General features: G+C 43.4%; 1 protein-coding gene across 1 annotated transcript in view; it reads right to left on the reverse strand.

The window, feature by feature from the left end:
• UXS1 (UDP-glucuronate decarboxylase 1) overlaps positions 1–21,718 on the reverse strand; it is a 130,792-nt gene extending 109,074 nt beyond the window's left edge. Inside the window, 1 exon segment of the mRNA XM_030201461.1 lies at positions 21,528–21,718. Within this exon segment, the coding sequence (XP_030057321.1) occupies positions 21,528–21,621 (94 nt within the window). The 5' untranslated portion in view covers positions 21,622–21,718.
• Between the last annotated feature and the right edge of the window lie 273 nt (positions 21,719–21,991).

Genomic DNA, 21,991 nt, shown 5'->3' on the forward strand with positions numbered 1-21,991 from the left:
ATTACATACCCCCCCCACCAACATGCAAAGTTTGTCCCACCCTTTATGTGGCATTATCCTCTCCCTTCTGCTCTCTACCCCTCTGCATTCCTCTAATAGAGATTCTCTTCTCCCTTCCTCTTCATGCCTCCATCACATTAGAAGCTCTTTTCTCTCCCTACCTCAGTCCCTGTGGAGGTTTTTACCTTTCTTTCTTGCTCACTACTACTCTCTCCTGCCCTCAAAATCTTTTTCCATGGACCTAGCACCTAAGCTGACTCTTCAAGCAGGCTCCTCTCATCAGCAGCAGATGTGTTAATAAGATGTCTCCTGTTGATACAAGATAATTCTCAAACTAAGAGCAGCAAGAGTTTGTAGCTGTTATTGTAAAACTAGTCCCATTAGTCCTGTTGCAGCAGGAGATGATGTATTAACAACACTTCCCCTGCTGCTGATTTGGGGGGGGGGGGGGGGGTTAAGCAGCTTTGTACTACCACCACATTGTACTGAAGTACAGGATGTATAAATAACCAAGAAAGCATGCTGTTGGATTGGGCAGGGATTTGGGTTAGCACTCCCTGATCTAATAGCTGAAACTGGGGAGGCCAAAGCCATTTTTTTTTCAGGTGCCACTTGCCACCCATAGCAACACCCATATAGTAGAATCTCCCACTTACTGGAGACAGAGCAATACAAATTGGAACCGCTACTGTACCAGAAGAGAAGGAGAAGGTTTTCCTCTGTCACCAGCTGTCGGGAGGAGGGGAATCTCATTGGTGCGGGCTGGTCTGGCAATGATGAAGAAGTTGCATTGTACAGAACTTATATATTGTATTTATTAAGCATTGTTATTTATTTGATATTATATGGTGAAAGAAATCATAGTTAATTTTATGTTTAGTCATTTTATTTACTGACTTAATGTACTTGTTTTTATTTTATTATCTTGCTTTGGGTTCATATGGATAGAAGTGGGCCTAAATGCCATTTAAACTGCAAATTAAGTTACAGTTTCCACTAATTAAAAAAAATAAAAAACTAGCTCAATGCTGCTTCAAAATAAATTCTGAACAATTACTGGTAATAAATAGAAATAAAAACAATTAAAAATAAGAAGACACCCAATGCTTAGCTTTCTACAGATTCAGACAGCATGAAGAAAAGGTATGTTTCATTTCTGTGAACTTGCATGTATGCAATAAAAATTGCAAAATTTAATCCTAGCACTTGATTTTCTGCCCACTTGAACACTCTGCAGTACAGGTGAGCTCACTGTTTGTCTCCTACTGAAGAAGCATTAACTTTAACCCTGTAGGCAGCTATAGTGGAGCCTGTTAAAAACGTGCAAGTTCCCTACTCTTAGATATCCAATTAGAAACTCCAAAAGCACAGTTGCTAGATCAGCACAAAATGTAGAGCACTTCAAACATATTACAGTTATTACCCAACTCAAGATAACACTTATTCTAACCTACCCTAAAGGATAAGTAGACCATGCCTGGATTGCCGGATATTACAGGAAAGAAACAGGAAACCAGTGCTATCTTTGGCTACTTCCTGCAAAATCTTTAGGTTACTTCATACCTTTAAATGTAGAGGTCCCCAAACCTGTTCTTGAGGGTTGCAAACTGTCCTGATTTTCAACTACTATGCATGAGGCATATTTGCATCCAGTGGAGGATATGACCTTAGCTCACATCAAGTCTGCGTGGAAGCCACTGTCACTTGTTTATTAGACCATAAATGAATGCTCAGCCCAGAGAAGACCACAGCTTGCTGGATTTCCAATTCCCTGTCTCAACCAGTTCTATTTTGTTTGGTCTAACTATTCCTCCCATTCCCTCCTTCCATTTTTTTTTTAGGAATTATCGGATTCCCAACATACTCCTCAAGTCCTTAAGCAAGGATTTTCTTCCTTGCAAAAACTTTGTACGGTTCATCCCCTATCTCGATTTCGCCCAATGCGAACACTGAGCCACACTTTTCTCATCTCCTGATTATTGTAATTCTATTTATGCAGGTGTTGCAGCTGCTCAACTTAAACGTTTTCAAATGCTTCATAATTCAGCTACCAGAATTCTTCATCATGCCAAAGGCTTTGACCAAATAACACTTATTTCTCCATCTTCACTGATTCCACTCCCATTCCATGTACATTTCAAAATTCCTTATCTAGTTCACAAAGCTTATTTTTAAGTGTTCCATCATTTTTAGCCTACACAACCTAGGAAGGTGCATAGATTTGGGATATGTGTAGCTGCATCTCATGGCAGTAGACTGGGTTTCCTGAGTAGGTTCTCCTCTCCGAGCCACTGCTGAACACTGAAGCTGAAACTTTTTGAGGGATGGGGACAGGAGAAAAAGAAAGAGGACAGGGAGCTGCTGGACCAGATTAGGAAAAAGGGGGGGGGGGCGAGAAGAGAGGGGGGCAGGAAGCTGCTGGACCATATTTGGGAAAAGGGGACAAAGAGTTGCTGGACCATAAAGGTGAAGGGGGAGAGCAATTTCCTGGACCATAGTAGTAGAGGAGAGAGAGGGGTAAAGGGGGGGGGGGGGAGACAGGGAGATGCTAGGCAACAAGGATGTAAGAAGGAAGAGGGAAGGGAGATACTTGGCATGGTGGAACTATGTGGGAGAGACCATGGGGGTTCTCATGGAGATGGGTAAGAGGAGGATGGTACATACAGAGGGTAGAATTGTACTAATGGGGAGTGACAGAAGATGTAGGGGTAAGAGAAGGAGATGGAAAGTTGATAGGTACTGGCAAGTGAAATATAGGTGGAGGACTGGACAGTGAGAAGGTGAAATTTGAGAGGAGACACAGAAAAGAGAGAAAAAGGAAATTAGGTATAGTGAGGGAACAGAAAAAGATAAGAGGAAAGCGAACAAATGGACCACACCTCTAAGTACCTAAATAGATGTCATAACCTGTTTGTAGATACATTCTTATATGTGACAGTTTAAGAATGGTTCAGAAAAAGGGAGACATTTTCTCTCTTTATATAGTGTCCTACATCAGGGGTACTGTGCGACATTCATGCAGTATAGCCCCTTCAGGGCCAGCCCTATCAATGATTACTTTTTCTGTACATGGCCCCGCTTTTTAACACCTACCAACATAAGTAAGATCCCACATCCCTCTGCAACCTCCACAGGCTGCTTGTAAAAGGGCTTGCAACCTAAGAAACAGGCTCAACTTATACATCTTTATTAAATGTTCACTGAACCTTTTCCAAGCTTGTTTTTATCAAAGGTGAGAACCTGTGTCAACAAAGTTCAGTAAAATGTATGGAAAGGAAGGCATGCAAAGGCTATGGTGCCTGGTTCCATCAATTAGGATTTCTGTCTACAATTTAGGAAATCCCTCCCCTATTCTCCCATCATGGAAGTAGTGGTAGTGAACCAATCAGTTGGGAGCAACAGACTTGTTCTGTCCAAAAAGGGAGCACTCCCAGGAATAAGTTAATAGCTGCACATTTCACCCCAACTCCATATCCAGAACTTGGATTAACCTACAGGGTAGTTATCAAGTGGAAAAAAATGAACTAACGTCATTTGCGGTCTATAACAGATAAAAGTTGAAGACAATATGTATAAATGTCTACAAATAAGTGGTGAAATCAAAGCATTAACTATAAAATGGAACAATTGGTTCCAGAGAGCACATTACAAGTCTGCTGACATTCATACCTGAAATAAAATTGTGTAAATCTCAAGTGCTATTTTAATCTTTCTTGCAAATTCAGCTTTCTAAAAATCAGCAATGCTGCTAGAATTTGGCTGTACTGCAAATAAACACTGTCTAACTTATTATATCTTCTCATCTTTGGTTTGGCACATTGTGTCAAGGGCAATTATCAATCCTCTATCAAGATGTACTACTGCCCATTAAACACTGAAAAACTATAATTTCTCCAGAACACACGACAGTGAGCCACAGTCCTTCAATGCAGTGTGAACATTCCATGAAGCACTAACTAGGGATAAATTGGCACTAATACCTAGTGACAACTCAAGTCTTCTCATCTCGCTGAACACAGGGAAAAAAATTAAGTAAGCTTTTATAATTAATAATAATGAAAAATAAGCTAAAATTCATGTTGCTGGGTCCCAGGACATTCTGCAAGAACTGCAGCACCAGTGCAAGGTGTGTTAAATGATTTCACACTTCCCAGCTGCTGAAAGCACCTGGAGTATTTGTCAGGCTTCATCAGCACATCTGAATGCACATTACTAGCATATTTCAGTTCTTTACCCCCTGTTGACAATGAATCCAACATACTGCTATAATTCATGCACAGATCCCTACAAAATCATCTCTTCTGACATGGTGTTTTTTTGAGGTGCTTGTTGGGAGATTTATTTGTGCTGGTGTTCCCTGCTTATCACTCTTTTACCCTTGTTTCTTTCTCACCTTTTATCCATTTCAGGCCTTTCTTCTTTCTTCATTTTCTGATACTCTGCCCTCCCCCTGTGCCCCCCTCCCCTTCCTCTGCCGGTTTCTGCTGTGTTTGTCCAGTAGGCTTTGCTGGGTGTCTTTTTGAGAAATGTAGTAATAAGCCTTTACTTTTTCCCTAAAGTCTCGTTCTGAAAAGTCACAAACATCCTATTGCAAACCTTTAATGTCAGTAGACACAAGAGAAGCCCTATGCTACAGGAAATGATCCATCATAGATAAGCAGAAGCCGTAAGATGAGAAGGAAGGTAACAGAAGAAAAGGGAGACAAGGGGTGAAGAGATGGGAAGGGATAGGGGCAAGTTACTCTCATCATTCAATCATACACACATTCACAAACACAACCAGTCACTCAGTGAACACACCTTAATGCAATGATCAGCGCAGGTACTTCTCAACTTTTTTTTTTGTTTGTTTTTAATGTCAACTATAGTTTTTTATGTTTTAATGATAATGTAAGCTGTTCTGGGTCCTTTAATGGAGGTGAGTGGGATAGAAACTGAAAACAAAAATAAAATGCTTTTCAACATATAAAAACAATGAAAGGAATGAAAAGGGATTGATGTTGATGCCTATGTAGCTGCAATAAACACTCTAAAAGGAGGACAAAAATTCACCAAATATGGCATGCTGAAAAAAAAATGTAAATATCTGGGAAGAATTTGCAAACTGGAAAAACAGATTAGTAATTCTGAAGAACCAAGCATGAAAAATAATCCTCACTGATTTCTATAAGCGAGTGCCCTGCGTTTTCACACACATGCATTTTTATTTTTACATTATACTCTCTACAAAATACATTAATAAGTTAATTTCACTGATCTATAACATATTACACTTTAAGGGCCATTTACTAAGCCATACTATAGGTGCACTAGCATTTTTAGCATGTGTGAACGCTAGAGACACCCACAGGAATATATGGGTGTCTCTAGAGTTAGCGCCTGCTAATTTTTAGAACAAGCTAAAAATACAAGCGCACTTTAGTAAACAGGGCCCTAAATGTGAAAATATAGAAACATTCAAAAAGAACAAGAAATCAAATAGCCTGGTCTACAAATTTCTTTCACACCCTTTTATCACAGCAAATTTCAAAAATCAGCTGCAATTCCCAAAATTGCTCTATCAAAACCCACCGCAAGTTACATAGCAACCACCTCTGTCCAATCATAGTAGATGAGCCAATGTCAACACTCCCACATGAAGAATCAAGCAGATTCTGAATTTGAAGCACAGGTCTAAACAGATCACGGGAAGCTCTAACATGTTTAATTCTTCTAATCTAAAAATCTGACACGTCCTAAGAGAAATTGAGAGAGGACTCTGGACGAGACTGGGAGAAACGTTGAATGTTCCAATGGGTTCAAGAGTACTCCACAAACAGTCTGCAGTTGAGAGAAGCAAGAAAACGACACTCCTAAAAAAAGAAATTCATATGGACGTGTCACACAGCATTAACAAAGAAAACAGAGAGAGGATACTGCACTTAGCTTTGTTATTGTACTGATGATCCCACACGCTGGACAGGAGGGCACTCACACAAGCGCAGTGGGGCGCTAAGGGCTTCTGGAAGATGTAGGATGCTGGGTGGCATCAGCACCAGGGCTCCTTTGGATTATGTTGCCCATGTGTATGAATACATGCCCTGCTGTCCTCGGAAAACACCTGCTATAGGTGAGTAATTTCACCCTATCTGTACCCTTGTCAATGGAAACTGCATGATGTGAAACCTGCCAGTGAGCCTTCTCAGGAGTAGCCCTCACACTTTGGTACTTACTCCATGAGGGGCTACGTCTACCAAGACTAATCCTCCCTTAAAAAATTTAAGGGTAACTTTAAAGCACACTTATTTTCTCAAGCTTTTCTGCAAGCTCAAGCCTCTATAGAATGCTATCCTCTCTTTCATGCTTTCTCTTGTTGCCTTATCCATTACCCTTTTCCCCTTGAAACCTCTTTAAGCAACTATTGTATCCCCCCCTTTTTATTGCTCTCGCTTTTCCTATTTGTAGGTTTTGTTTTTAGATTTTATATGCATTTATCCCCCTTATTATTACCTTGAATTTTAAACTGCTTAGATGTGACCCCCTAAACATTTTGCAACAACCGCAAACCTGCACCAAATTAAAATTTTACACACATAAAGTGACATCTATTTCAAACAATGCCGTGTGATTTCGTAGAAATCCACCTTAATGTTACCAAGATGTCAAATTTTAAATAACACTACCCAAAAGTTAGTTTCCAACACAGTTGGTGTCAACCTGAACAGTCCAAAAGTTTAAATCTGATCTTTTAGCATCATTATCCTTTTTCAACTCTGAGTATTTTAATTAAAACTCAATCTTCTTTTCACAGCACTTTATCAACTTGCAACGACATCACAGATGACGTCCACAAGTAATTAAGGGGCCCTTTTACTAAGCTGCGGTAAAAAGTGGTCTGCAGAAGTTTGGACACATGAATTTGGCACGCACTAAGCTGCTTTTTACTGTGGCTGGGAAAAAGGACTTTTTTTAGCGGGGCAGTATATGGTCATGCACTAAAATTAAAAGCAGCAAGCAGCTGTTTACTGGCTACAAAACTTGCTGCCACTCGTTGATCTAGCAGTAAGAGTTCATCCGCTACTTGTGCAGTTAACAGTGCACATTAATGTGGCCGTACTGCCGGTAACGCCCCCAGGGTAGAAATATTTTTCTACTGCGGGGAAACTTCAAAATTACCGCCGGATGCCGTTACCCTGGCGGTAGTGTCAATTTGGTACGTGTTACCCGCACTTAAGCCCTACTGCAGCTTAGTAAAAGGGTCCCTAAGTCATGTGGGAAACAGAGATTTGTGAAAGCAGTTTGTAAAAATTAAAAAAATCTCTTAAATGAGATGACGGATCTATGTAATTTGGTGTCTATGAAGCAAATAGTATTAGCGGTATATCAAAGCAGAACTTTAACTTAAGAGTGGGTTTAACGTCCGATGAGACTAAAGAACTCTTTTGGTCTCAATACTATGAGGTGTAATACCAAGCACAGCCCATCACCTTGCTAACATTATCCCTCAAGTAAAGCACGGTAGTGGTAGCAATATGTTGTGGAGATGCATCACAGTGATAGGGACAAGGCGGCTTGTGAAAATCAAAGATGGATGGTGCAACTACACATAGATTGTAGAACACTAAAAATGGTGGCACCGCTTGCCAAAATTGATTGCTGCTGTTCCAGTTAGAGAACAGCAAAACTAATGCAGGGATTAACTTGTCGAAAACAATATAAATGAGAAAAAAGAAAACTGAAATAAACTAGGGCTGTACATTTAACATGTTAACGCGATTAACGGGTTGAAAATTTTAACACGAGTTAAACATTTGACGCAAGTTAAACGGCGCGAGTTAAAAGGAGTCATCTCTTCCTTTTTTTCTCCTGGCACTTCTTCTTACCTCTCCCAGTAAGCTCCTTCTCCCTGCTCCTCACAGCTCTCAGCCATGACCACTGCGTCTCACCTGGCCCCAAGTCTCCCTCTGTAACAAGAAGTTCTGTCAGGTGGAACATCCTGTTACAGAGAAGGCTTGAGGCCTGGTTAGATGCAGCGTGGTTTCCATACAGCGGTCAAGGCTGAGGGCCATGAGGAGCAGGGAGAAGGAGAGCGCAGAGGAGAAGGGCCTGCCCGTGTGCCGGGAGAAACAAAGGAGAAGAGAGAGAGGGGAAGAGGGGGAGGGGAAGAGGGGGAGGGGGCAGCGGAACAGGAAAAGAGATGTTGGGGGGGGGGGGACGTTAGAGGGACAGCTGCTGAAAATGGGGATGGAAGAAACAAAGAAGGGAAATGGTGCCCATAGAAAGGAAAGGAGAAAAGAGAAGGGAAAACGGTGATCATGGATGGAGAGAAGGGAGATGGTGCAAAACAACTATGTGTACATGCTAAATTTATTTCAACTCTTTTACATTTGGATCATGTGATTAATCAAGCAATTAAGAATGGACAGCACTTAAACTAAAACGTAGTAATTCCTGAGGTTGTACGTTTGCATGATGTACAGAGATTTTGGTTTTTTTAAATTCCATCCTGGAAGCCTTGAAAAAATTTATTTTACAAGTCAAAAAAGGTCAAAAGACGACCAAAATGTAATTTAATATCAACATTTATATCCCGCTTAACCATCAAGTTCAAAGTGGGTTACAGAAATAATTACAATTGAAAACAAATTTGCAGTTCCCCAATCAACAAAACAGTAAGCTTGCAACTATTTTCTGAGACAGCCATGTTTTTATAGTTTTCCTGAAACACATATACACCCGGATTCTATATAGTGTGACTGGTGTTGCCGTGCAATCTGGTCATATTCTGATTAGTGCGTGCAACTTAATTATCTTAACAAGCCACAGGCAATTACTGACATTAACTGAAATTAATTAGAATTTAAGTGCAGAAATTGCTAAGCGTATTCTGTAAAGTTAAGATGCAGAACCGGAAAAGGGAAATGGCCACTGGTGTGGAATGGACGTGTCGTGCACATTTCTAAAATCTATACGCGCTGATATAGAATATACCTGTTCTGCATTTAACTTAGCTGCTGGAATTTACACGAAGTTTTACTTGGCATAAATATCTGCGACTAAATTTAGTCATGTGGATGGGTGCTAAGCGTATTCTATAAACGGCACCTAACTTTAGGAGTAGTTTACAGAATACACCTAGGTGTGGGGGGGGGGGGGGGGGGGGGTTCAGCACTGATTTTTACAGCACCATATACAGAATCTAATCCATGTAAAGTATTTCAAACGGTTCCAGAATTCAGAGGCTTTTCAGAGTAATGTTCTATTTTTTATGATAATCAACTGACAACATGTACGAGAAAGAGGAGCCCAGAACAGCTCCTGTAAAGACCACAGGCTTCGAGAAGATCAATATATAGCAATCATACCAACTAAATACCCAGGAATCAATGCATATAACATTTTAAAAATAAAAATTCTGAATTCAACCTTTGCCTGTATGAGTCAGCGCTGCGTACGCCTTGTAGCGCTATAGAAATGCTAAATAGTAGTAGTAGTAACCAACTCCCACAACAATGGAGTTGCATAGTCAAATTTACTACTATTCTAAATCAATTTAGCAGACACATTTTGCAAAACTTGAAGCCTATGTAATCGTTTAACTGGCAAACCCAGTAAACCAACATTACATTAATGAAGGGATATAAGGGTTTGAAATAGCTTTGTGCTATAGGAGACCTAATAGCCAAGCCACTGATGCCTACAGGGCCTTTTTCCTCCTGTTTTTAATAACATGTCACAGTGTTCTTTTGTTTCCTTGGGTATACAACATCTAAATGCCATCTGGCATTTAACGTGGACAAGTCCAAACTGCTCTCAACTGTATATACACATTACTGGGTTCCAAAATAAACAAACATTCTCAGTCATGAAAAGGATCTTAGAGACAGACAATATAGTGCACTTCTCAGCTCAAACTGCAGAATAGCGAAGATACTTACCTGTAGCAGGTAATCTCCGAGGACAGCAAACTGATTATTCTCACACATGGGTTGGCGATCCGCACCGGCATAAAAACATAGCAAAACAAAAAGATTTTCCTGAGCCTTCTAGAGCGCATGACGCACCGCGCATGCGCGGACTGAATTCCTGTCCGCCGCGCGAGCGTGTACCTCACAAAAGCATAACCAATAAACAACTCCAAGGGGAGGTGGGCGGAATTGTAAGAATAATCAGCCCTTGGAGAATACCTGCTACGGGTAAGTATCTTTGCTTTCTCCAAGGACAAGCAGGCTGAAATATTCTCACACATGGGGTATCCCTAGCATCCAGGCTCACCCAAAACAATAAACATTGGTCAATTGGGCCTCACAACGGCGAGGACAAAGATTAACCTGGAATTATAAACAATTAGTTGAGAGTGCAGCCTGGAACAGAATAAAACAGGCCTAGGTGGGTGGCGTTGGATTTTACACCCCAAACAGATTCTGCAGCATCGACTGCCCAAACCGACTGTCGTGTCAGGTATCCTGCTCAAGGCAGTATTGTGATGTGAATGTGTGGACTGAAGACCACATTGCAGCTTTGCAAATTTCTTAAATGAAGGCTGACTTCATGTGAGCCACCGACACAGCCATGCTCTGACATTATGAGCCGTGACATGACCCTCTAGAGTCAGCCCAACTTGGGCATAAGCGAAGGAAACACAATCTGCTAGCCAACTGGAGATTGTGTGTTTTCCGACGGCGACTCCCCTCCTGTTGGGATCGAAAGAGACATTATCGTGCTGATGTACACACTCAGTGTGCACTATTTAGGACTAGTAAAAAAAAGGTCCGTTTCTGACACAAATGAAACGGGCGCTAGCAAGGTTTTCCTCAGAGTGTGTAGGTTTGACAGAGTGTGTGTGAGAGTGACTGTGTGAGCGAAAGAGAGTGAATGTGCGAGTGTGTGAGTGTGACAGAGAGAGAGAGTGAGACTGGGTGCGAGTGTGTGTGTGTGAGAATGAGTGTGTGGCCGTGGCTGGGGGGGGCCCTCCCTCCCTCCCTCCCTCCCAGTTCCAGGGGCCGTCCTCCCAGTTCCAGTGCCCCTCCCTCCCTCCGAATTCCATGGTTGTCGTCCCCCTCCCCCTCCCCCTCCGAATTCCGGGGTTGTCCCCTCCCCTCCCTCCCTCCGAGTTCCAAGGTCGTTCCATCCCTCCCTCCCTCCGCTTTTTGGCCCCCCCCCCGCTCTCCGAGTTTCAGGCCCCCCCTCTCCCTCCCTCCGAGTTTCAGGGCCCCCCCTTTCCCTCCCTCCGAGTTTCAGGGCCCCCCTTCCCAGGGAGTTTCAGGGTCCCTCCCTCCCTGCCTCTCTCCGAGTTCCAGGGTCGTCGTCCCCCTCCCTCCCTCCGAGTTCCAGGGTCATCCCCTTCCCTCCATCCCTCCGAGTTCCAGGGTCGTCCCCTCCCCTCCCTCTCTCCCAGTTCCAGGGGCCGTCCTCCCAGTTCCAGTGCCCCTCCTCCCTCCCTCCCTCTGAATTCCATGGTTGTCGTCCCCCTCCCCTCCTCCCTCCGAGTTCCAGGGTCGTTTCCTCCCCTCCCTCCGAGTTCCAAGGCTGTCCCCTCCCTCCGAGTTCCAAGGCCGTTCCGTCCCTCCGATTTTCAGGGTCCCCTCCCCCTCCCTCCGAGTGCCAAGGTCGTCACCTCCCTCCCTCCGAGTTTCAAGGACGTTCGGTCCCTCCCTCCCTCCGAGTTTCAGGGCCCCTCTCTCCATCCCTCCAAGTTTCAGGGCCCCTCTCCCTCCTTCCGAGTTTCAGGGTCCCTCCCTCCATTGCTCCCTCCCTCCTTCCAAGTTTCAGGGTCATCCCTCCCTCCCAGTTCCAGGGACCCCCGTCCGTCCCTCTCTTCCTTCCACTTCCAGGCCCTCTGCCTCCGAACTTAAAAAGTCATGTTGGACTTACCAAGTCAGGGTTACGACGCCCGCCATTAGCGGTAAAAGCCGTGCAGCCTCGGCCCTTCTCTCGCTGTCTGTCTCACAGTTCTGGTCCCGCCCTTGCAGAAACAGGAAATGAGGGCAGGACCAGAGCTGAGAGACAGACAGCGAGAGAAGGGCCGAGGCTGCACGGCTTTTAGCACTACTGGTGGGCGACGTAACCCAACTTGGTAAGTCCAATATGACTTTTTACATTCTGAGGCAGGGGGCCTGGAAGTGGAAGGGAGGGACGGACGGGGGAACCCTGGAACTGGGAGGGGGGTTAGGAAATGGTTTTTCCAACATTCCAATGTCTCTGGTGACGTCAGCTGGTGGTTACAAACGCAGCCAGAGACATTGGAACGTTGGAAGTGCAAATTATTATATTAGATGTCTTTTACTAGATGGCTGAAACAGCTCATTGGGCTGGAAATAGCCAGTGGGCCTTGTGTTTGCACCCCCGAGAAAAAGACATGGGAAGGTTTAGTACTAATTTAAATATGGATATTTATATTCTCATTTACCCAAGGTGGTAGAAAACTAGAGAGAAGGAGAACTAAGCAGATTATAAACCACTTGATCCTTAATCTACTGTCCTATTATATAGCCAGTAAATGTAAAAATCAAAATACACCAAGGTTTTATGGATAAGCACCACTGTTCTCAATTTTGTGAGAATACCATGACCTATTCAACTCACTGCCTCATTTTGAGGTGCTCTACCAAAGTCTACAGAAAGAGTTCTCCATATCCTTCCTTCCTTGTGGTGCCCCAGTGCCAACCCCATAATTTGTTGTCAGCTGTTCACTGAGATCTTTGGCAAATCCAAACAACAAAAAGACAGAATGGAATATTATTATAATCATAATATACTCCCACCACGTCACTTGGGAACAGAGAATTCAAGATTTCTTATGATGCCAGGGCAATGGCAGGTTTTGTATCATCGAAATCTTAAAGCCAGAAGAAAACTTTACATCAGATCTCTCCTCTGGCCATAAAAAGATAAAATTACAGATAAGGAAAACTTACTTACAGTCTTAATCATCCATAACCTTAAAACCACAATTCAGGAAATTTATGTTTAAATCTGAATGTATGCATTTGATACAATACCTTTTTAATGTTCACAATTAAAAATCAATAAAATACTGAAGATAATAAGGAAAAACAAAGCTGCAATTTCAAGAAGAGCTGGAGGAGAAAAATAAAGTATGCTACGTGAGCAAAGTAAAGGCTAACTTGCAACCTTAAGCACTCCTGAACAACCAGAATCCCTTGCAGTTTAAGAAAAACACAGGCCTTTTATACCATTATATAGAAAAATTAAAAGCTGGAGGTTAATGAACTCTAACCAGCATCTTATTAGAAAGGGTGTAGCTGTAATGTATCATAGAAGTATTTGAAATCATACATCAACAATAACAAGGCTTTAATAGGTCAAAAAATAATGAGGCCTTGCAAGGTCAAAAATTAAGCTTTGCAATAATTTCAGGCAGAACTGCATACCAAAGTACAAACACAGCTGCAAGGTATGTAGCTTGGCAAACAGCACTGACCTTTGGCTAGTTTAAGAAAAAAGAAAAACAATGGCATGTAACAAAACAAAAGCAGTCAATTAGAATAAAACCAAAGCAGAGTGTGAAAGTGATGGTAAAATGGAATAAAAATTATGGTTATCAAGGAGAGAGAGCAAGTGGCCTAATGGTTAGTGTAGTAGGTTGTGGACCTGGGGACCTGGGTTCAATTCCTGCTGCTGCCTGATGGTCAGTAGTGGGTCGAGATCCTGGGGAACTAGATTCAATTCCCTCTGCGGCTCTGTGTGACCCTGGGCAAATTACTTAACCCTCCACTGCCCCAGGTACAAAAGCAGTACAATGTACTACTTAGATTGTGAGCCCACTAAGGACAGACCCAGTACCTGTAAAATAAACTATAAACCACTTAGGTCTAAGTGGCATATAAATACTTGAATGAATGAATGAATGAAAAACAGATGACTAGGAAATTAAGGACATCAATAAATCCACCAACTTTCATGCATCAGACTAGCTATCTATGTTGTCTCTGCAGCAATAAAGTGAAAAGAGGACAATTTGTCCTTTGGCGTTCTGAAAGCTATTTCAGTTCTAGTATTAAGGAGTTTAGAATAAAATACAAAAATCACTGCAATTTATTTTTTAAGTGCATAACTATTCCAGCATTTGAATGATGGAAGAAAAATTGCTTAATGTAAGCATCACCAGAACAGAAAATCAGACCAGACACTAAGTATTAATTAATAAAATTCTATTCTATTCCGCTTTTCACCTGTGATGTAAAACAGATCACAGAGCAAAGAGATACCCAAGCCAAGGCAGATTAAATCAATAATCTAATCTTAATAACAATATCCATCTACATCATTTTCATAAAACATAACATTTTAAGAAGTGAACAAATACGTTTTTAAAACCTTTCGAAAAGAACTGTAAGGAGTAGTTAAGTGAACTCTTCCATATTTTTGTGCCTTGGAAGGCAACAGCATGTTTCCAAACAGAATTCAATTGCTTTTTTTTATTTTGAATAGAAGGGACATCGAGAGACAGATTTTAATGCCCTCTATGACTTGGGGATTAGAACATGACACGAGGACAAAGTTTGGCCCCATCCCCAGAGGTTCTGTCTCTATCCCCGTACTGTCCCCGCAGGCGCAGGCCCTGTCTCCTTCCCTGCCCTTGCAGGTTTTGTAACCGTCCCCACCCCATCCCCGTGGGCTCTATCCTCATCTGAAGAAGACTCAAGCACTTATGATTTTGTATTTAAATCTTTTTATTAAAGTATAAAAAGGAACAATATGCTGTGCAATTGTTTATAAATCACAAATGGAAAACAATAATAACAATGAACTATAATAACCCCCCCACACCCTTCCAACCCCCAAAATAGCTGACTTCTACCTCAAGGAATCCTAATCCACCCTATTAAAATGTCCAGGGGTACAAAATACAACCCGCTCTGTATGCCCTAGCTGGGGAAAAATATGCCTCATGAAGCACTGTTATGATTTTTTAATTTGTGGATGAGTAAGTCATCAACAATCTCAGGATTCAGTCTAGCTCTCCTGTCTTCCACAGTCCTTCCTGCAATAGACGATGTCTTCTTAGAAGATGTGCTGGTAGCAGAAATGTACAGTATCCCCCATGCAAATTTTGTTGGTTGTGGCCAGCATGTTTGCTTGTTTTTCCAAAAAAAAAAAATTCAAAATATTGTTGTCTGCATCACTCAAACATAAATAACAGTCCAGTTCATTAACAGGCTTCAAAGTAGAAAATAACATAGGGACAAAGTTTGCCCCTATTCCCACGGGCTCTGTCTCCATCCCCACCCCGTCCCCACAGGCTCTGTCCCTATCCCCGCAGTTAATGCGGGTCCCCATCCCAATGTCATTCTCTATTGAGGATATAAGAAAGTTTCCTACCATAACTGAATTAGCACCATAAACCCACTTATAGACCAGACAGGCTATTTTAAATCGAATTTGAGGTTCAAATATTACCCAATGCAAGTTATTCAACAGGGCGTTAACTTCACAAAACCTGCCTGATCCAAAAATTAATCTAGCAGCTGTAGCTTGCAGACGTTGGAGTTGCCGCATTTGTTTATTTATGCCACAATAAAAAGAATTACAATAATCCAATAATGGAAGCAAAATAGCCTGTGCTATTGTTCAAAATCCACCAGGGCTTAAGGATGCCCTAATAGTTCTCGATTTCCTTAGATGAAAAAAATCTCCTTACCAAAGCATTAATCTGGTGTTCATAAAATAGCTTAGAATCTAAAATTATAACAAATATTTTTGATTAATCCAAGGAAAAATAATGTATTATTTCATTAGAGACCTTCTGCTGATCACCAAACCATACTCTTATTAGGTGAAGTAACCAAGCTTTCATGCTCATTCTTGTCTACGTGCTCAGTGAGGATGTAACTTTTTTTTTTAAGTTAACCATTTAAATTATTGAATTTTATATGTTTAATTGTGTGGCAGTGGGAGAGATCTCCCTTCAAAGTACCTATCCTCTCTCCTACCTTTTGGATCCCTTGCACTCACTGCTCCTTTCCCCAGACACGCTCCGCAGAAAAGCCAATAGTAAGTAGCACAGCCTGCCCCAAAGCAGGGAGCCAGACAGCATGCAAAAAAAAAGGGGGAACCCGACAGCCACAGGCTAACTTGAACTGGTCCCTGAACCACCACAGTAGATATTAAATGACTAGAAAGTAAGATTTTACTTAAATCATTTAATTATCATTTTAATAATAAAGTGATTTGCTTTGTGTAACTGATAATATTTTAGAAGAGAACCATGGTTATACAACCATTACATATTTGCAATGATTTATCCCAAATCTACCACCACAAATATTTTTTACAAAGCACAACTGCTCAATAAACAGATAAGTGCAGGTCAATACAATGCAATTAACACCACACTGTGCATTCTGGAGCTTCCATTCATAAACACTAGGGGTGCCCTTTTACTAAAGTGTAGTAGGTTTTGCAGTTACCACATGTAAAACAGCAAAATTAACATGCAGTAACTGTAAAGCCTTTATGGTAAATGCAGGGCAAATGCCAACACACTCCCTGCATTTTACCACACATGGTGGACACTTGCTACGCCACATGGCACTGTAACATGCAGTTGCAGATAACACGGGAGCAGGTGCAGGGCCTACTATATTCTATTACAGCGGTACTCTCCCTCCCCTTCCACATCCCTACCTCAAATTCCCCAGTCACAAACACAACCCTCCCCCCTCAACAGCACCACACCCCCGGATCTATAGTAACAAATCCCCTGCACCCCTAATCAAAACACCAAGTCCCTCCTCCCAACATACTAACCTCACCCCCCCCCCCCCCCCCCATTCACCATGCTGTGGCAAGTTGGATAAAAAAATTAACCATATATTCAAAAGCTGTGGTTGGAAAAGGCCACGGGCAGTCAAAAAATTATCCAGATTACAGAGAAATTCAGCTGCTCTCATAATTTACTCATTTAAGCCAGCAAAATAAGAGGCTTAGCTCAAATGAACAAGTGGTGATGCCAGCCACCACAGACATATTTGCAGCAGTATTTAAATGTATAGGACCACTGAATATATGAATAAAGTAGAGCACCAACCAGGAGTGGAGGAGTAGCCTAGTGGTTAGTGCAGTGGACTTTGATCCTGGGGAACTGAGTTCAATTCCCACTGCAGCTCCTTGTGACTCTGGGCAAGTCACTTAACCCTCCATTGCCCCTGGTACAAAATAATATATATAAACTGCTTTGAATGTAATTGCAAAAACCTCAGTAAGGTGGTATATCAAGTCACATTTCCCTTAATTCAACAGCTGCAAAAATGCCAGGCCTCCTATGGACGAGAAATAAACAAACTAAAAACTGGAAGGTCTCGAGTCGGTTCCTGATGAGCTGGTACGTCTTGATTCAGTTGGCATATTATTTCCCTGGCAACATCCCTTCTGTTACTTTGAACACTTCATTCTTAATGTGTATCTTTAAGCTGTCCTTTGCACTAAGAATTTGTAAAAACACAGCTTTCAGGTTGCTTACGTGATGTCATTCTGTAATTTGCAAGTTTTGTTTTTCCAGCAAAGGCCCAGACGCTCAACACTCCAATGCTGGAACAGCACCCTAGAAGAACTCCCTAATGCTCAACGCTAATGAGATGGAAATATAGACACGCTCATAGCATTCATCATCAAGGCATTATTCCGGAGTTAGGGGCACCCATACCCAGACATTAGCCCTGGTGATCCGGTGGACCCCGCACCTCCCCCCCCCCCAAACACAGAAGGTCCTGGTGGTCCAGAGGACTCAAGACCCCCCCCCCTTCAAAGATGTGAGGACCTGGTGGTCCGGTGGACCCCAGATCCCTTCCTGAAAATAAATAAAACCCTGGTGATGTAGTGGGACCCCTGGCCAAAACCCCCACCCCCCACCCCAAAGATAAGCCCCGGTTGTCTAGTGGTGGCTCCCCAAACCAACCCCCTTGTACCTTGAAGGAGGAGGAGGGATTAGGACTCCTTCCCTCCTTCTGCTGGGCGGTCCTCAAAATAGCAACACTGTGCCCTGTCCAGTGCATCCTGGGATGTACTGGACAGAGCCTACCTGCTGCTGGACCACAAGGCTTTTTTTTTTTTTTTGGGGGGGGGGGGGGGGTATGGGTTTCACTGGACCACCAGGCCCTGACAACTTGAAGGGGGTCTGGGGTCCCCCGGACCACTTGGGCTTTTCACCACCAGCAGCACCAGTCTCCCCTATTCGGCTCCTGAATGCCACAACTCTAACGCCAGCTCTGAACTGGCATAGGGTTTGCCATGGGAGGAGTGCCATTGTTTGGCACGCTGCCCATTGAGCACTGGGGAGCAATGCAGGAGGCCTTCTTTTGCATGTATCTGCATACTCATTGTGCCCAGAGCCAACGAGTTCGATGCATTTGTTGGCTCTGAGCATTTAGCAGCAGCAAATGCAAGTGATGGTCTGGTGCTAATGGTCTCTAGCATCCGCAATTTGCTTCTGAGCATCGGGGCTTCAGTTATTACTGAGTCAACAACCATTAGAAGGCTGACTGCCTAACTCAATGGTTCAAGGCACTCAGTGTCCAAGAATTTTTTTGCGGCACCCCTCCCCCGTCACACGTGTCTCCACCCCCTCTCCCCGGCCACACAGGTCTCTACTGCCCCCGCACCCCCCCCCCACTAAACATCCTGTCCAGTATTTCTCCTTCTCTCCCTTCCCTCCACCCCTATGTCCAACATTTCTCCCTCTCTGACCCCTCTCCATGCAGCACCTCACCCTCCCCTCAACCCCTATATACAAGATTTCACCCCTTTCTCCGCTTTTCTCCCCTTTCTCCACTTATGCCCCTCATTCCTCCTGAAGCATATCTCCTTCCCTCCACCCACCCACAATTCTCCCTCTGTTTGGACAGGTCCCTGGCAGCGACAGCGATTCCCACATGATACCTGTCACTAACCCAGAAGCCTCCCCTTGATTTTGTGATTTTTTTTTTTTTAACTTGCAATTCTTACAGGGTCAAGATGAACTGTGCTTACCTTTATCTCTTTCTCTCTGCCAGCTGCATACAAAATCTTTTTCACCGACAGAGGACTGCCGTTTTCCTGCCACACGTGGCTAAGCTACCGATCACAGCTCAGCTGTGATTGGTCACCGGAGCCTGTCTGGTGCCTAAAAGGGAGATCCTGATTTGGAAACAAAGAGCCTCACTCCTTGCTTCCCAATCAGGATCGCCCTTTTAGGAGCCAGACAGGCTCCATGACCAATCAGTAGCTTGCCCCAGCCATGTAGATTTCCTAGAACTCCATACAACTTTGATTAAAGACGTTGACATTAAGTGATGTCCCGGTACTTGCCTGTGAACCTCCCATCTGCCCCGCAGCACCCCTGTGAGTTCGCCGTGGCGCACAGTTTGGGAAATGCTGCTTAACTTTAAGAGTCGCACTGAGCCTGGAAGTTACTTTTCACTGGAAGACAAATTTTAAAATGTATATTTATTTACAATAAACAGAGTACTAATTCTTTTTGCCTGGCCGTTTCTTCCTGCTCCTAATGGGAATCCAACTCAGTTGTAATTTAAACAAGTCTCTACTGGGCTACAGCATTATAAGGGCAATTAGGCACCCAGAGGGTACTTGGAAGGACTCTAAATGAAAATAAACACCTATTTTTCCTTTATAGAATAATTGCATAACCAGGTATATATGCATCTAAGTGTGGCTAATACCTGCATAGCTTACAGTAGTCCAAGTTATGCCTGCAAGTTTGAGCCCCGCCCAAGTTCCGCCCGTGCTATGTAACCTAAGTGAATAATTACAGAATAGCACTAAAGTGGAATTTTGGCAGTTAAGTGTGTAAATACACACACAAAAAAATACCTTTATTCTAAACATTTACGTGTATAACCATCACACAGACGTTAGCGCTTCGGCCAACTAACATAGGTACCAATTCCGGTCACTGGGTGTCATCACTGCATGACAACTGAGATGATGATGACTGATCCTGCACCCCCCTCCCCCAAGAGTCTGTGAATGTTACTTCCACAATATACTCAGCCTGCCCGGTCTTCTGCAAGGTATTGCCACTGAGGCACCCTATGCCAACTCATTTTTTGTTTTTAGGTAAGAGTATCTGCTGGACCATGCACAACCCCCGCCCCCCCCCCCCCCCCCCCCCCCCACACAAAAGTTTTCATTAAATTAAAACCCAGTGCTATACACTTAATTGTGCATGAATTCTATTGAATGCAATTGTATCAAAAACTATAGCATAAAGGAAAACACCTGATTTGGTGCCCATATTTGGGAATAAGACTTTCTGTGGCTTTTGCAACTACATTCAAAGTATTATAGCATGGGAACAGACTTGATATATCTCAGTTCTGTGGTTTTTGCAACTACATTCAAAGTGGTGTTACATTTGTACCTGGGGCAATGGAGGGTTAAGTGACTTGCCCAGAGTCACAAGGAACTGCAGGGAATCGAACCCAGTTCCTCTTGATCAAAGTCCACTGCACTAACCACTAGGCTACTCCTCCACTATTAGACTAAACTAGCTAGTACCCTGGTGAGGCCTTTAAATTTTCACTTTTGTTTTACATTAAAATAAAATTAATCAGCAGAACCTATTTATAAACATGGAAAACACTGAAACAAGAATAGCATCCACCAACTATCTGTTCCATTAAAACAGTAAAAGACTAGCTTTAGCCTACTGAAAGTTCTTAAATCTAGCCAATCAGCCACCTTGAAAAAGGCATACGTGCCCCACGTCTATTTGTGCTGCAGAGGTAGGGTTTAAACACCAACCACCACGGTCCTGTGTAGATTTTAGAGTGCTGCAAATTGGGTGGATGAGGGGATGGAAGTTATAGCTATTTTAGGCTCTTGAGAACACAAATAGGTGTAATTTGTCTGCTTACTTTGGAGAAGTAAATGACAAGAAAATCAAATAGGACTGGGGGAAGGGGACCATTCAAGCATTATTTATTTATTGCATTTGTATCCCACATTTTCCCACCTACATTAGTTCCCACAAAGGGTGAGGGGGAGGGGGAGGGGGAGGGGGAGGGGGAGGGGGCTGCCCCCCCCCCACCCCACCCCAAACTACGCTTACGAGAACATGGTTTGCGCAGTAAACAAGTTAAAATACACAACTTTGCTTTAACTATCCCCTTCCCACACTCTGACATGTAAGTGCCTGGCTAAACTCCCTAGTCTGCTGACTCTAGTGTTACATGAAGACCCACGGTTTGCCCGGCAATCCAAGCCTCCCATATGACAAAACGGACCACTTCAGCCTGCTCGTGAACATGTGCAACGCTCCTGATGGGCTGCAGTGTTTACTCCCAAGGCCTAAGCAGGATGCGACTTCGCCAACTTGTAGCACTCAATTGCTATAAGACGCACAACTGCCGTCGCCATGGAGAACCCAAGCAAGACTTAAAAAGCCGTGCAACTGTGGGAAAAAGAATCCTTCTGCACTTCTGCAGCGAGAAGGGGACCAGGCACTGGAGAGAACTCCTCAACAGAAAACAAAAACAAACACAACCCCACACAAATGAATGAAGGAGGAAGGAAGGCAGCCCACTCACAAGCCACATAAGCCACGAGGGCGAGTCCGACCAGCAGCTTCATCATTCTTCTATTGATAACAGTCAGCAAGCGCTGCAGACGCGTCTTCACCATCCCCGGCCGAGGAACAAACCACTAGGAACGCGCCCGCGCCGCCGCAGCCGAACTCCTGAGACCCGGCGTCAGCCGCGTTCAGGCAGTCCCTCTGCAGTGCGCGTGCGCACACACAACTACGGATGATGTTCTCTTCCCCCCTCCCCTTCCCCTCAGAGCAACCAGCGCCAGCGGGCATGCGCAGGCTTAATCAAGCTGAAACGTGTGAGCAGAGGGTTAAGAAAAGATTCTGCGGTCCAGATCCTTCCCCACACCAGCCCCATGGCCGCTCGCTAATGCAGTGGAGAATGAATGACAGCTTGGGGATGCCAAGTCAAACTCATGAGAGTCACGCATTTAAAGAGTATCTCATTCTAGCAGTCTTTGAGCC

This window comes from Microcaecilia unicolor, chromosome 4, assembly GCF_901765095.1.
Source record: "Microcaecilia unicolor chromosome 4, aMicUni1.1, whole genome shotgun sequence".
NCBI classification, from domain to species: domain Eukaryota; kingdom Metazoa; phylum Chordata; class Amphibia; order Gymnophiona; family Siphonopidae; genus Microcaecilia; species Microcaecilia unicolor.